The 17,255-nt window shown below is 36.5% G+C and overlaps 1 protein-coding gene across 3 annotated transcripts in view; it reads right to left on the minus strand.

Moving 5' to 3' along the window:
- The window catches only part of TRDMT1 (tRNA aspartic acid methyltransferase 1), a 53,920-nt gene that overhangs the window by 22,283 nt on the left and 14,382 nt on the right, over positions 1–17,255 (minus strand). For all 3 annotated transcript variants that reach the window (XM_008056334.2, XM_021711509.1, XM_021711510.1), the window contains exon 2: positions 3,224–3,333. In XM_008056334.2, coding sequence (XP_008054525.1) covers positions 3,224–3,333 — 110 coding nt within the window. The remainder of the gene's footprint in view (positions 1–3,223; positions 3,334–17,255) is intronic.

A 17,255-nucleotide genomic window follows, 5' to 3' on the forward strand; every position in this document is an offset into this window, starting at 1 on the left:
CATTTGCATTTCCTGTAAGGGCTCAATTCCTTGTGAAGTAAATGTTTAAATGATCATCTACTGTTGTCTAAAATTTTTAAAAAATGATAACTTCTGCATTTTGATCAACAGTTAAGAAAATAAAAAGATAGGGTACAGAATTGGTAAAATACTTATTATGCATATTCCTGACAAATAACTTAAGTTCAGAAAAGATAAACAACTCTCACAACTAAATAATAATAATACAAACACCCAAATAATAAAAATTGGGTAGGAAGATGTACAAATGGCCAATAAGCACATGAAAAGATACTTAACATTATTAGTCATCAGAGAAATGGAAATTAAAAACCACAATACAACTACATGCTCACTAGAATGGCTAAAATTTAAAAGACTAAAAACACTAAGTACTGGCAAAAGTGTAAAATTTCTCACTGAAATATTGATGATGGGGATGTAAAATAATAAAAATCCTTTGGAAAACTGTTGACTTTTCTCATAAAGTCAAAGAAGTTTGCCATATAGTACAGCAATTTCAAGCTTAGGTATTTATTCACAAGAAAAGAAAAGATATGTATATGAATGTTTATAGCAACTTCATTTGTAATGGCCAAGAACTAGAAATAACTTAAATGTCTATAGTCATGTGAACAGATATACATATTATACAGTATAATACTCCATTGTATGAAATATTACTCAGTAATTAAAAAAAAAAGCAAACTACCAATACATGCAACAACAAGGATGAAATTCCAAAAACATCAACACGAAACAAAAGCAGTTACATTTAAAAGTGCTACATTCTTGTGATTTTGTTTATGACATAATACAAAGAGAAATGTTACTCTATAACGAAAGAAAGCAGAACAATTGTTGTCTTGGTTGGGATTGAAGACTAATAAAAATGGGACACTAAGGGATAATTTAATCAAAGACCTAAACGTAAAACCTCAAACTATAAGAACCTTAGAAAACGCAGGAGACATACTTCTGGAAATTGGAACTGGCAACCAATTCCTGATCAAAACCCCAAATGTCCATGCTATAAGAGATAAGATAGACAAGTGGAACCTCATCAAACTGAAAAGCTTCTGTAAAGCAAAAGAAACCATCAAGACAGCAGGGAGATAGTCCACAGATTGGGAAAAAATATTTGCCAGTTGTATATCTGACAAAAGCCTAACATCTAGGATCTACAAGGAACTCAAATGTGCCAAAAAGAAAAAAACAAACAGCCCCATTACAAAGTGGGTAAAAGATGAATAGACACTTCTCACAAGAAGACATACAAGCAGCCAACAGTTACATGAAAAAATGCTCAGCCCCACTAGTCATCAAAGAAATGCAAATTAAAACCACAATGAGGTACCACCTAACTCCAGTCAGGGTGGTCATCATCAATAACTCAAAAACAATAGATGATGGAGAGGGTGGGGGGGCGGGGACGGAGAAAGGAACACTTCCACATTGTTGGTGAGAGTGTAAATTAGTACAACCTCTGTGGAAAACAGTGTGGCCGTTCCTAAAAGATCTAAAAATTGACCTTCCATACGACCCAGCAATCCACCTTCTAGGAATGTACCCGGAGGAACTCAAATCATTCTACAAAAGAGATACCAGAGGATACATGTTTATTGCAGTACTGTTCACAATAGCAGAAACATGGAACCAACCATGCTGCCCACTGAAAGTAGACTAGATTTTTTAAAAATGTGGTACATATACATGATGGAATATTACACAGCCATAAAGAAGGACAAAATTATGAACTTCACAGCAATTTGGATGGACTTAGAGGGTATAATACTCAGTGATCTATCACAGAAACAAAAAACTGAGTACCACATGTTCTCACTCATAGGCGGACCTTGAACACTGTTATAACACTGTAAGAAAGGGATTGTCAGTAGCAGCATACTGCCAGTGTGAGGAAGCGGGGACACACAACATCAATAAGGGTACGTGATCTCAAGTCAGGCAAAGTGGGGACCAAAGGGAGGCCCAAACTTCACCTGTATGATGACTACTTGTATACCTAATTATGAATTGTACCTCACATATTTAAAATAAAAAAATAGAAAGAAAAAAAAAAAAGAAGAAGAAAGAAAGGGATTGGCAATAGTGGAAAACTGCCAGGGGAGGGAGAGGGGAGCACACTTCACCAATAAGGGTATCTAATCTCGAACCAAGTGAAGTGGGAACCAAAGTGGGGCCCAAACTTACCATTTATATACCTAACTCTGAGTTGTACCCCACATCTTTAAAATAAAAAATTTTTAAAAGAAATAATTTAGATGATGAAAACGTTCTAAGTCCTGATTGTGATTGTGGTGGTTACACAGTTGATACGTTAGTCAAAACTCAAAATGCACACTTAAAATGGGTATAGTTTATTATATGAAAATTTGGTTTCATGGAAAATTTGTATGCAAAGTCTTTTGTGATAAGATGTTGGGAGAAAAAACACAACTTCATTTTTTAAAAAATAACTCAATGTACATTGGTGTTAAATATTTCTGCTGAGTTCATTACAGATGAACTAGGTTAACTTTGACAAGTTTGCTATAAGAAGCATTTAGTAGCCAGGCTCGGTGGCTCAGCCTGTAATCCCGCGCCTTGAGTGGATTGAGGTGAGTGGATAGCCCACAGGTTCGAGACCCGCCCCGGGAACTTGGTGAGACCTCATCTCTACAATAAATCAAAAAATCAGCCAGGCGTGGTAGCGCATGCCTGTAATTCTGGCTACTCGGAAGGCGGAGGCGGAACGATTGTCATAGCACAGCAGGTCGAGGTTGCGGTGGCCAGGCGGGGCCCCAGCACTCCAGCCTGGGTAACGGAGTGAGACTCCAACTCAAAAAAAAAAAAAAAAAAAAAAAGAAGCATTTAGTAAGTAAAAGCCAATGACAGCCTTCCTTATATACCATATATAGCATACAAATACAGAATAGAAGAAAAGAATTAAAGGAAGTTTAATATCACCACAGAACCAAGCATTTAGAAGTCAAGTATCTTCTTATATTTCATTTCCTTGACCTCGCTCTCTATAACTAGAAATTAAAAAAAAAAAATAGTGGCTATCTTCTGAAAGAATATAAATGTTAACTTCCTTCTCAAAAACTTTTAAATTTACATATAACTAATCCCACAATTAAACCCATCAGAAGTCAATATTTGGCAGTATTTTTTGATCACAATTCCCTCGCTATATTATTATTAAATCATAAATATTACTCACTTCAATTGTCTTGGTCAGTAACTGTGTGTGAGGAAAATTAAACTTGTATACTTCATTAGCAACAGTGTTGACATCAATGGCAGCTACCACTTGTGCAGGTATACAGCTTTCTGTAATGATAAATGGAATATCTTCAAAAGAAAGTTCATTATTGAGAAAAATCAAAACAGCAGAACCTAGCAGTACATTTCCTTCCTTCCTCACTGATCTAGCCGGATCTCAGATTGTCAGTGGAGGGCCAGGCCAGAAAGAGCTCAGCACGAAGTAAAACACTGGAAAGTGCACTTTTGGTTCATCCTTCTAACAACATTCCAGTACAAAAGACAAGAGTTAAATGTTTCAGTTGTTACCTCTTACACTTGCTTTCCTTCCTCAAGAAGATAAGCTTATGAGCCAATAGAAAGTTTTCCTAAGTTAAAACAAACCAAAAATAGGAAAGTGAAGTATATTCTTAAAAGTCTTCTCATTTGAAAGTTGACATAAATAAATTACCATTAGCCTCTCAACTTCTCACATTAATACAAAGCTGCTTCACAATACCACTGAAGATGCCTTTAGGTAAAGTTTTTTTTCTTAATAACAGCTTGAAATATAATTCATATAACACAAAATTCACCCATTTAAAGCTTAGATAAGTTTTTAAATGAGGTTAATAATAAATTCATGTCCAAATATAAAAGGTTCACAAACCAAAAATGAAAAGTTTTGACAGACCAAGAGAGAATATGAGAAGAATAAGGAAATGATTATAAAGGTATGCCTTCACTGCCCTTCTGTCTTGCTGATAAAGAAAGCTTTCAAAGTGCTTTCGGATTCTGATATTGGTATCATATTTTTTAATGACAGTCAGAATTTGAACTCTGTACTTGTAGCTGCTGCTGTATTTTACAACGACCGTTCTCTTCCCTAAAACATGAAAAAAACTAGTTATGCATATACCCTATTCCAAATCAGGAGAAAATGAGAAAAGCTTTAAAAACAAAAGTATTTGAGACTGCTTAAGAAAAATCATCAGAGTAAACATTACAATGTTATATACAAGGTTCAAATACTTATTGCTTTAATAACACACACTCAGAACTAACAATCACAACCTTCCACTGAGGCCAAGAAGAGATGAGACCAGAGAGAAAACAAGGGCACAGTGAGCTCAAGAAAGTATTTACTGAGTGCCTGCCAGGCTCAAGACACCCAGCGAGGACCATTTATCCCCCAGGTATCCTGCTGAAGAGTAAGGTCCCCTGTGCCCGTGTATAGGTCACTGGAAACTTCTAGTGGGGTCTAGTTAGTAATACCACAGGTAGCTACCTCCACTGAGTTTAAATGCAATAACTAGTTACTTGCCTTAGTATAAAATAAATTTAAAGTTATACAACACATCTTTGTCAAAGGTATTAGAGAGATATTTAAGCATAAATCAAGAAAGGTTCTAAACCAAAAAAAAATTAATTAATATATAAGGATTCATTTGAAAAATCACTACACTATTATAATTCAGGTAAAAAACTCAGCTACAACTAATCATTTTAAGTGAGCTCAGAATTAAATGTCACTGTACTATTATATTGTACTGTTTTGTTAAATAAGACATGTTATAATCAGCATAATGCAGCCTGCTTGCATTTCCACTATGTATCAACAAACTGGGATTGCCTGGAGTTGTTTAATAAAACTTTTATCTTTTTTCAGGCTGAGTGAAAATCCACAGCGATGTGTTAAATCTATACCATAATCAATAGTTAATTTCATGTTCTTATGTTAAGTGCCTGGAGGTCATAAAAACTGACAAAAAGCAACCCTTAAATAAGTTTCATGTGGTGATGCAAAGACCAATGAACTGAAAATTCCTTCTCAGAAAGCATAGATCTTTAAAGCCAATAAGCAAATGCCCTGTTTGCATGAATTGATGCACATAGTTCAGACTGTTATAAGACCTGCTGCATAACCTAAAGAGTTATTTCCATTAAGAGAAATAGATGTACTAAGATACTACACAAATCCAACTTGCCTTTTCAAAACAGAATTTTGGGGGTTATTGGTGTGCTTCTAAGGAAAAAGTCAAACTTACAAATAACAGTTTAAAAAAGCAAACCTGGGCAACCCCCTCGGGTCCCCTCCCACAATAAATCCTGCTTTCAAAAAAAAAAGCAGACCTGCCAGGTCTATAAAATATTGAATTGAGCCACAAATATAAGTTGTCTTGATATGTCCTAACACAGTTTAAATCTATTATCTCTAAAAATCTTTACTTTTAAGCTGCATAAACAGGTTTTTAAAAAATGTTAAAGTGAATATAACTGTATAAAATTATGCCTATGTGAGCTCCATCACTTAAGTGATTCAAGAATAGTAATTATCAAGGGGAAGAAAGAACCAGGGCGAGGGATCTGTTAGGATCTTTTGGTGGAAGTGGAAGAGGGGGATGTGTTTTCAGTACTTTGATGTATTACTTTACCTGGATTTTATTCATGATATTGCAGTTATTATTCAGAAATTCATACTCATCAACAGGAAGCTTGGTTTAAAAAAGGTAAGGCATTCTACTTAGTGAAAACCAATATAAAGTATTTTAAAACTTGTCAGATTGGATCTGAAAAGATAAGGAAATCATGTTTCCATTTATACCCGGACCAAATTCACACACACACACACACACACACACACACACACACACACACACACACACACACACCCCAACATCCCACATTTGAATAGCAATAATTTCCTTCTTTTTCTGATCACTCTTTCTGGAAATGCTGTAGGGAAGAATTTCTGGTTGGAAATAGTGAAAAGGTTTTCAAGTTCACATTCTACTTTCCTAACCAGATAAATCAAAAAATTTAATTGTTTATGCATAGTTATTAAGGTGGGAAAAATTAATATTTAAAAATGCAAACATAAAATTAACTGGCCCACTTTGAAATAAGATAAGGAAAGCAGTCTTTAAAATTCTTTGCGCCTGAGCCTGCGGGTTCGAGACCCGCCTGGGCAGCGAGACCTCACCTCTACAATAAATCAAAAAATCAGCCGGGCGTGGTAATGCCTGTAATTCTGGCTACTTGGAAGGCTGAGGCGGAAGGATTGCCGGAGCCCAGCAGGTCGAGGCTGCGGTGGCTGGGAGCGGCCACTGCACTCCAATCTGGGTGACAGAGTGAGACTCCAACTCAAAAAACAAACAAGCAAACAAACAAAACAAACAAACAAAAATTCTTTTCCTTCATCATTTATTTTCTGATCTGTATCTCATATAGATGAGTAACTATTTGAATTACTCCTTATAATCACACCTGAGACATTTAATCAGACATGTTAACACTGACATCTAGTTGTAAAATGAAAGATCAGTTGAATACATCCAATATCTATTTCCATTCATTCAGAGTGCTAGCTTAATTAGGAACAAAAGCACTTAAGCACAAACAGGCTAGTAAGGATTCTGAATTTAAAATCATTGCCAAATGCTTTATCAGTATTAGCACTATCATCACTATTTCTTTGGGTTTTTTTTAACGTTCTTGCATTTCAAAAATCACTAATAAATCATTCTATACATGACATAAAATAAAAAAACATTAAATTTTTTTTTCAAAGATGCATGCAATATTCTTAGAAAGTCACCTTAGATATTCAGCTAATAGTCAACCAACAAAAATTTACTTTGGGTCAAGACATACTTTAGATTATTGTTACTAACATCTGACTAAATACAAGACACAAGTAGCTAGAATGTGGCTAAGAAACTACTTCAGTCATGTGAACTCATCATATCCTTAGCACTGAGAACTGAGATGTCCTTGGGAGATTGAGACACTATTTTCAACAAAATACCAAAAGACAGACCAAGACTGGAGAAGTGGTACAGGAGAGAAAGATGGCAAATTAATGTTTTAAAAGAAGCCCAGTGAAGAAGTTGACATGAGGTGGAATAAAAATGTTATGGCAAATAATATAATGCAATTTGGAGAAGTGGAGGAATTTTGAGGAGGGACTTGAGAAAACAGAGGCATAAGAAATCTTTCCAGTAAGGCTAGAGGAAAGTCCATTTAAAATCATATTTATGTGATAAGGTATTACAGCTAACACAGCTACTGTCTGTCTCTATCTCTTTCCCTCTGTCTCTGTCTCTCTCTTTCTTCCCCTGACCCCTTCCCACTCCCCCGACCTAAAGCTTTCCCTGGCAGGACAGAAGAGAGAAAACAATTCAGTTAGCCACCTTTGGCAGTGACCGCAGGAAGACAGCACAGCCCTGCAGTTCCCTTAGTCATAAGGACGTAGGGAGCCTCAATTTCCAGGGGCACAGGCTAGTTCCTAAAAATAATTTCCAAATATAGGTAGATGAAATTAGAGCTCACTTGAAACTCTAGAACAGCACCATCCAATAGAACGTACTGTGATTATGGAAATGTTCTGTATCTGCACTGCCCAAAATGGTAGTTACAACCCATTAAGCACTTAACTTGCGCCTAGTACAACTGAGGAAATTAATTTTTAATCTAATTTCATTTTCTGTAATTTAAAATTTGATAGCTACACATGGCTGCACAACTCTACAGTCACTGGACTGGCCATCAACAGAAGTCCTGGAGAGAAGACACATATAAAGGGGAAAGCATGGCCTATGGAGTCAGAGAAATGAGTGTTCAAATTCTGATCTGACACTCATTCACTATGTCACCTTAAAAAAATATATACTTATCCTCTCTAAGCCTCAATTTCCTCATCAATGAGATGAACAAAGTAATAGTTCCCATAAAGAGCTATTATAAAAAGTAAATGAAATAAAGTATATAAAATCACCTAGCATATAGCAGATGGTCAATAATTATTAAAATTCCTAATTATTGCCTAGCATCTATCTGGAATATTATAGATTAAATAGATAAGAATAACAATGCTAGGCACAGTGGCTCAAGTCTGTAATCTCAGTGCTTTGGGAGGCCAAGGCAAGAAGACTGCCTGAGTCCAGGGGTTTGAGGCCAGCCTGGGCAACTTGGCAAGACCTCGTCTCTACAATAAATAAAAAAAATTAGCCAGGCATGGCAGCGCATGCCTGTAGTTCTAGCTACTTGGAAGGCTGAGGCGGAAGGATCCCCTGAGCCCAGCAGGTCGAGGCTGTAGTGGTTGTGAGCATGCCACTGCACTCCAGCCTATGTGACAGAATGAGACTCCAACTCAAAAAACTAAATAAATGATGATGATAATAACTGTTATTTTAATTTATTATTATTAAGGCTATAAAATTACACAAGTGAGAAAAGTTGAAGAATTATAACTGTTCATCTGGGAGATGGATTGCAGGAAAAGTATTTTTGAAAACTTTAGAGAAACATAAGAAGGGATCTTCACAAACGGCAATAACCAGAGGGTTCCAACCTCTATGTAAAAAAAAAAATAATAATAATTAAGAGGTGGAGTAAAATTTAAAGTCAAGAGATTAAAATTGCTAAAGGTAAAAACTTTCCTGACCTTGCCAGCAAACCCCGGAATGAAAGAGAGAAATAGGGAGTTATGAGGGAAATATTTTTTAAGACAGGGTAGAATATTTTCCTCCTAGGAGATGTATTGATTTTGTCCAATATGGAGGAAGCCCCTTTAAACAAACTTCTAAAGATACTTTCTATCCCTAATACTCTATGAGCATTTAGAAAAGAAGGGCAGATCTTCAGATCATCTTTCACTACCTGCCATTATATAACACAGATCTTGGTCTTTTCTCCCTAATTTGCTATTTAGAAACTAAAGAACTGATGCAAGAGAAATACTCTTTCATGGCATGTTTGTCTATAGGTTGACCTTTCCGAGATACTATGTTTTAAAACCTATTAAAGGATAGCAATAGCAAGTCTATAATTACATTATGGCAAACAATATAAAGTTTCTGTTTCTTTTTTTCTTTTTTTTTCTGAGTTGGAGTCTCACTCCGTCACCCAGACTGGAGTGCAGTGGCCGCTCCCGGCCACCGCAGCCTCGACCTGCTGGGCTCCGGCGATCCTTCCGCCTCAGCCTTCCAAGTACCTGGAAATACAGGCGCACGCTACCATGCCTGGCTCATTTTTTATTTATTGTAGAGATGAGGTCACACCAAGTTGTCCAGGCAGGTCTAAAGTTTCTGTTTCTACATTCAGTGCAGAGAAAAACTGATCTGTAGGTACCAAAATGAAATAACACTGCATAAATGCTTAATTTTTTTCCTTCTACTTGTAATTGTCTATTAGGAGAGAGACTTATACCACTTCACAAAGATAGACCATAGGGGAAATACTGCCGTGCCTTTTGATTATATCAATCTTCAATTCCCTTGTCCCTCTTCCCATTTCAAACTACCTAAGCAATACTCACCCTATGTCAAACTCAACACTAAAGCAAATGAATACAGTATGGAAGGGGAACATCAAACATCATCTTCCTATTACAGAATTCAAAGAACTTCCTAATTTCTCCTTAGTGCTCAGTTTTTCTGAAGTAAATTTTGCTTCAGCCCAGTATTAATGACTCAAAAACATAATTTCTAGTCCTTTATCTCTGCAGAAATTATTTGCACATCCAACATTTATTTCTCCCTTTTCTTCAATAACCAGACATCAAGTGTGTTCACTGAGGCACTGCACCAACCTAAGAACTACCTGCCACACCCCCATGGCAGCTGGATGTGCATCCCACTCTTGGGAATTCTTCTAAAAAGGAAGATTGGTAGTTATTTATGTTTTTTAGCCTTTCCGCTCCAGGTTTGGAAAACAGATGTAATGACTGGAGATCTGCTTGCCAGGTGGGATCATGAAGACAGGGACGCTCTGCAAAGCTGGGGACACAAAGAACTGCACGGAGCTGAGGACTGAAGGCTTTCATGTGTTTGCACAGCAGCGCTGGATTACCAAATCTAGGCGTATTTTATGAGAAAGAAACACACTTCTATCTTCTTGAAGTCATTATTATTTTGGATGTTTCTATTATGACAGCGGAGTCCAATCCTAACAGATACCTCAGTTGTTTAGATGGTGTGTGTTTGTATGTGTAATAAGAAGATACTTTCAGGTTCGCTTCCTATTTAGACCAACTTAATTCAACAAACATTTATTGACTATCGTGTGCAAAGCATTAATCCTGCAAGGTTTAATATACAAAGCTTAAATTTACAGAAGTCAGGAAAGTTTTTAAAATAAAACAACATTTCCCCCTGAAATACAAGAATCACAAGGTAATTTTCCCTCAAATTTTCTTTATGAAGTGAATTCCTACCATGAAAATACCATTTTCCTTATTTTTAATAGTCACCTTGTGCTCTTTTGAGGAAGAAGCAGTTGGACTCTTGATTTAAGAAAATATACTTAATTTAGAAAACTTACCAAAATGTTATTAAAAGCAACTCAAATATCTAATATGAACAACATTAATAGCAATATCTATAACAATACCATATTATACTAGAAATCTCAAAAACAAAACTTTGGCACAATGATAATCAACCACATTTTCTAATTTCAGTAATAATTTGTTAAATATTTGTATATGTCAGGATTACTTCAGATGATTTATCCTAATATTGATCATTACAAAGAGAGAAGATAGTTATCACTAAGGTTGATCTGTTTTCCCTTTGGAATAGTTGTTTTGGTTGTCACCCACCATTAAAAAACAAGAATAGCCGGGCTCGGTGGTTCAGCCTGTAATCCCAGCGCTTTGGGAGGCTGAGGTGAGTGGATTGCCTGAGCCCGCGGGTTCGAGACCCGCCTGGGCAACTTGGCGAGACCTCATCTCTACGATAAACCAAAAATTAGCCGGGCCTGGTAGCGCATGCCTGTAATTCCGGCTACTCGGAAGGCTGAGGCGGAAGGATCGCCGGAGCCCAGCAGGGCGAGGCTGTGGTGGCCGGGAGCGGCCACTGCACACCAGTCTGGGCGACGAAGTGAGACTCCAACTCAAAAAAACAAAACAAAACAAGAATAAGCAACAAACCGCTGTCTGTAGTTCTCGAGTTAATGAAACAAAGGTCAAACTGTATTGATAATAAACGTTATTGATAATGACTATTAAAAAGAAAATATAAAATTAACTTCTGTAATTTTTCAGACCTTTCAACAATTCTCTGAGTGATTACTAGTTTGTAAGCCCTTTTACAAATGATGTTCTGTGTTTTAAAATAAATTCTTCTCCAAAAATTAAGAAATGCCTCCTTCCATCAAGTTTTTATTAAGATAAAATCACTTGGAAAGTGATATGAGATTGATTATTTATTTATTTATTTATTTGAGTTGGAGTCTCACTCTGCCGCCCAGACTGGAGTGCAGTGACCGCTCCCGGCCACTGCAGCCTCGACCTGCTGGGCTCTGGTGATCCTTCCGCCTCAGCCTTCCGAGTAGCCGGAATTACAGGCACGCGCTATCACGTCCCCTAATTTTTTGATTTATCGTAGAGATGAGGTCTCGCCAAGTTGCCTGGGCGGGTCCTGAACCCGCGGGGTCAGGCAATTCACTCACCTCGGCCTCCCAAAGCACGGGATTACAGGCTGAGCCACCGAGCCCGGCTGAGATTGTTTATTTTAAAATTACATTTTGTGTAAATGAAAGATAAACCTTCATTTGTTTTTGTTTCTTTTAGAAAATCTGTATTTTAGAAATCTTATGGAGATGTCTGTGTTCAGACTTTAAATGGATATGTATTTTATAAACTACACATATCAATATGTATAATACCTTATGTCAATTTCTAAAATTACAGCATCAAATGTTCTTTTTTTTTTTTTGAACTCATATCAGTGAATTTTTACTTATGGTGTTCTCCAGGGTTCTTTCCAGTTCTAATCAAGTCATTCCACTGCTTAAATGTCTTTTGCAGGAGGCAAAATATTTATACAATTTGGGGGCATAGAGGAGATGATTAATGGGTATAAAATTAGAGTTAGATAAGAGGAATAAGATCTTGTGTACTATAGCACAGTAGAATGACTATAGTTAATAATTTATTGTATATTTCAAAATAGTTAGGAAAGAGGATTTTAAATGTCTCCAACACAAAGAAACAATAAACATTGGAGGTGATGGATATGCCAGTTACCCTGATTTAATATTGCACATTGCACACAAGTATCAAAATGTCACATATACCCCATGAATATATACAATTATTGCATAACCATTAAAATTTTATTTAAAAGTATCTCGATAGTCCACAACTGTCTTCCTGATAAAATCCAAGCTGCTTAGCATGATCTGGACTCTTCTCTTGACATAGTTCCTTGGCCAATCCCAATGTCTTCAAATTCCCACCCACCACACTCACAAACATATACGGTCTTTTGGGTAAAACTGAACTATACAGGTGGTTTTCAATCCCAGTGACTGCAAACAGTATAAAAACCTGTACTACCCTGTCCAATGCAAACACAATCTCGCTTATTCTAGATAATTGTTCTTGGTCCCTCGGAACTCACTCAGTTCGGGCATGACCTCCTCCAGGGGACCTTCACTGAGGCCACAGGTCTGAAACAGGGCCTGATGCCTCTCATCACACTCTACAGTTCTGTAGTTTCTCAGGACAGTGCCTCTCTCACTAGCTACGCCATCGACAGCATCCGAAGCATGTTTCATGAATCTGGGCACTCTCCGCACCTAGACACTGCCATAATAGGTACAGAAGAGGCCCACGATGAACATTTCTTGATAGAATCGATGAGAATGAGTGAGTTATGAAGTCTCCCTGGTTACTGCTAATTACCATCCTTGCTGCCTTTTTCTGAAAACTGCACTCACTTGAAAAGTGTTTAATAAGCTTGAGCTTACATGTTTATAACTATCCATCTCAAAGTTCATTTTTAAGCAGATTGTTTGGCATTTAAGTCAAATTTAAACACCTACAGTGAAGTTCCAGGCTAACCTACAAAATTCTATCTATCTTACAAATATCTTAAATATAGTACCAACAGTACTACTGTCAGATAGTAAATATCTATCAGAGCAACTATGAGGGAGGACGCAAAAAAAAAAAAAGTATCTCTTTGGAGGAAAGGCTTCTTGTAGTACACTAGGAATTTGTTCCTCTGGATCAAAGGGTCAACCAAAATACATATCTGGAAGTTTTAAGAAGGTAACGTCACAATTTGCAGACGAAACATCCTGAATTGCGGCAAATAGGTGACTGGTTCTTCCTCTATGACAATGACATGCCCACACTGCATTGAAGTTTCTGCAGTTTTTGACCAAAAATGTCATGACTCTCATGCCCCACCCTCCCTATTCACCTCATCTTGTCCCCAGCTACTTTTTTCGTTTACCAGGATGACAAACGTCTTCAAACAAAAATGTTTTGCCAGTATGAAAGACGTGAAATAAAAAATGGCAGAAGCACTAAAAGTCATTAACATTGATGAGTTCAAAAACTGTTCTGAGCAGTGGAAAAAGTATCATGACAGGTGTATTACATCAAATGGAGAGTACTTTGAAGATGACTGAAGTTTGAACACAAGAATAAATACACAATTTTTTAATAAATAATTCCTGGGTTTTTTTTTTTTTTAGTCTCCCCTTGTATTGTGTATCCACGAAAAAATGAGAAGTGATATAAGCTTAAATGTGAATGTGTATGTATTTAAATGTGAATTTTAAAAAGAATTTGTTTTAAATACATAATTATTTTTGCCTGGCACAGTGGCTCACACCTGTCATCCCAGTACTGAGGAAGGTCAAGACGAGAGGACTGCTTGAGTCCAAGAGTTCAAGACAAGCCTGGGCAACATAGTAAGATCTTGTCTCTACAAAATAATTAAAAATTAGCTGGGTATGGCGGCATGCACCTGTAGTCCCAGCTACTGGAAAGGCTGAGGTGGAAGGATTGCCTGAGCCCAAGGAGGTTGAGGCAGCAGTGAGTCGTGATGGTGCCAATGCACTCCAGCCTGAGTGACAGAGTGAGGTTCTGACTCAAAAAATATATATGTAACTATTTAAATAATATTTTATAATATATATTAGAATATATTTAATAATTAATTCATAAATATCCCAAAATTAGCCTAAGAAAATCTCTGAATCTGTCATGCAATTCTGAGTCCTCTTTGCTTTGTAGTTAACTCTCCTTGAAAGTTTATACTTTTCATCACTATTGACTCATAAAGTTTCAAACCCTATCCTGAAAAATGCTATGGGTATAATTTCTGCTGTAGACACCTCTAAAAGAAGAGTTAAGTTTCACAATTTTGCACTAGTCTAGAGAGCATAGGTTGGTCATAAGACCTACGCACTTCAATTGCTTCATTCCTCATTTCCCCTTTCCAAGTCTCCTCCTATCTAATTCTTTCTTTCTTTCTTTTTTTTTTTTTTTTTTGAGAAAGCGGGGTTTATTGACAGGACAGAAAAGCTCCCACAGTGGGAGAGGACCCAAAGGGGTTGCACACTATCTAATTCTTTTCAAATCGTTTTCCACTAAACCACCTAATATTCAGCATTAGGTATTCCTCCATCCTGAGTAAGAAAGAGTTAGGATATGGATCTGTCTCTAGCTATCTACCTCCAACCATCCATCCATCCATCCATCCATCATCCACCCACCTCTTTCTCTGTGGAATTCTGTGTTTGAATGCTAGCTCTGCTATTTCCAGCTGTGTGACTTAGGCAAGTTTCTTTGCTTCTTTATACCTTTGTGTCTTCACTTGAAAAGAAAGATAATAAAGTACTTATGCTAGTATCAAAAGTGCAAAGACTTTTTAAAATGAGAATATCAAATGCTGGAAAGGACCGGGTGTGATAAAAAGATGTCAATATAGATGTGAGTATCAATTAAGGATCGATATTTTAATGAATATTTGGCAGTATGCATCTAAAGCCTTGAACGTTAATTACTTTAGATTAATCAGTTTTACATACAGCACATATCCTAAGGTGTGATAGGCAAAATAATGGTCCCCAAAGATGTCCAAATCCTAATCCCTGAAACCTGTGAAAATGTTACTTTACATGGGAATAGGTTCATTGTAGATTTGATTAGATAAGGATCTTGAGATGAGGAAATTATCCTGGATTATGCAGGTGGGCCCAGTCTAACCACAAGAAGGATGGAGGAAGGTTAAAATTAGAGAAGGAGATTTGAAGAGGGAAGCAGAGGTCAGAACATTTTAAAATTCTGTATTTCTGACTTTGATGATAGAAAAAGGGATCACCAGCCAAGCAGTGCAGATGGCCAATAGAAGCTAGAAAAGACAAGGAAATGGATTCTCCCCCTAGAGCCTCTGAAGGAATGTAGCCCTGCCAACACCTTGATTTTAAAATTTCTGACCTTCAAAACGCTAAGTTAATAAATTTGTATTGCTTTAAGCCACTAAGCTTATAGATATGTGCTACAAATAAAAAGATAGCTTCCTGAGTAGCTGGGACTACAGGCACACACCACCACATCTGGCCAATGTTTAAAAAAAAAATTTTGTAGAGACAAGGTTGCCCAGGTTGGTCTCGTACTTCTGGGCTCAAGTGATCCTCCTGCCTTTGCCTCCCAAAGAGCTGGGATTTCAGGCATGAGCCACCGTGCTCAACCAGCTGCAAATATATTTTAAATAACACTATCTTAGTCTGTTCATCGAGAAATGTTGTCTTTTCTTTTACTCAAAGTTCATGAAACAATTTTAATCTGTGTTCTCAAGTGTATCTCTGAGGTCTTTATTGTCAGGGTCTTTATCTATAAGAGATGGTTTAAGTCACTTAATATAGTGTTCAAGGGCACATGAACTTGATTTTAAAGTTACTTGAGATATAGCCCTTTCTGAGTTCATGCATGATGATTGTCACTGAAAATTTTATGCCTACCACAAATGCCCATTAGCTATTTGTGATTTCTACAAAGTAACCTACTGTATTGCTTTGTAAAGCAATTTTCAAAAGGCTTGTTTACAATGACATCCAGTACTTGTAATTGTGAGGTCATTCCACTGAACATTATTTCTAAATCTTTAAATTCATCTGTATGATTTCTGACCAATTCCATTGAGTGACCTCAATAAACATCCAGAACTGGTATTAAAGTTTCCTCAGGCTAATGTAACTTATCCAAGCAGCACTTTGTTGATTTGCTATTTAAAATAAAGTTTAGTAATTAAGAAATATGAAGGTTCCAAAGAGTAAATTATAAAGCTATATATTCTTTTTGAAAAGTATAATTTTTCTGTAGAATGAATACCTTGTATTGAAGAATTTATGCAAATATGTCTATCGGGATAAATGTATGAATTTTGTTTTTGTTATTTAAAATAATGGGATCACAAGCCTTTTTATTTTATAATCATGGGAAGTATGCAAAAGATCATCTCTTTATAGAAACAGATCCCTGGGCTTTAAGTATATTGGCCTTGCCACATACTGACATACCAAGACAAGTGAAGAAAAATGGTATATTCACATCTTTTCCTTCAAACCATGGTCACCAACATTCTGACAGTTCAAAACCTCATTGGATAGAGAATAAGCTAGACATAAATGACCAGTAATAAGCCAAATCAACAAAGAGCACCGTTAAGTTTGGATATTCAAAGAATATAGTTTTAACAATTGACTTAGCAGACAATAACCACAAAAATAAATTGAAGACACAAAAATAACATTCCTTCTGAAGAAGCAGAGAAATTATTGTGATGCTTCATTTTTATCTAAACCTCAGGGTTTTGGGATAAAATTTATACACGGAAAAACTACATATTTAGTATTATTTGATCTATTAAAGTTCGAAATACTTCTACTAGAATTTTTTTTACTACAAATGCCTTGAATTATGGGTTATTTTTGGAACAAAATTCATCTATAAGTAAGGCACATGTCAAAGCCTATGAGGGTCATGTTTGTGCTGAAAGGCTCTGGCATTTGTCTTAAGTCTCATTCAATGAATACTAGGGGATTATTAACTTAACTATTGAGTTTGAACAGAAATCACTAATGGATGCCCAGGAACTACTCATGCTCAACTCTTTAGTGGAGATGTTTTCACTTCAGTTCAGGGTTTTATAGGTTTGTAGTGATTTACAGTCCCAAAATGAAAAGAATTAGTGGATAAAAGTAAAAAC

Source organism: Carlito syrichta, unplaced genomic scaffold (genome assembly GCF_000164805.1).
Source record: "Carlito syrichta isolate Samal-C Ts95f unplaced genomic scaffold, Tarsius_syrichta-2.0.1 Scaffold302327, whole genome shotgun sequence".
NCBI lineage: Eukaryota > Metazoa > Chordata > Mammalia > Primates > Tarsiidae > Carlito > Carlito syrichta.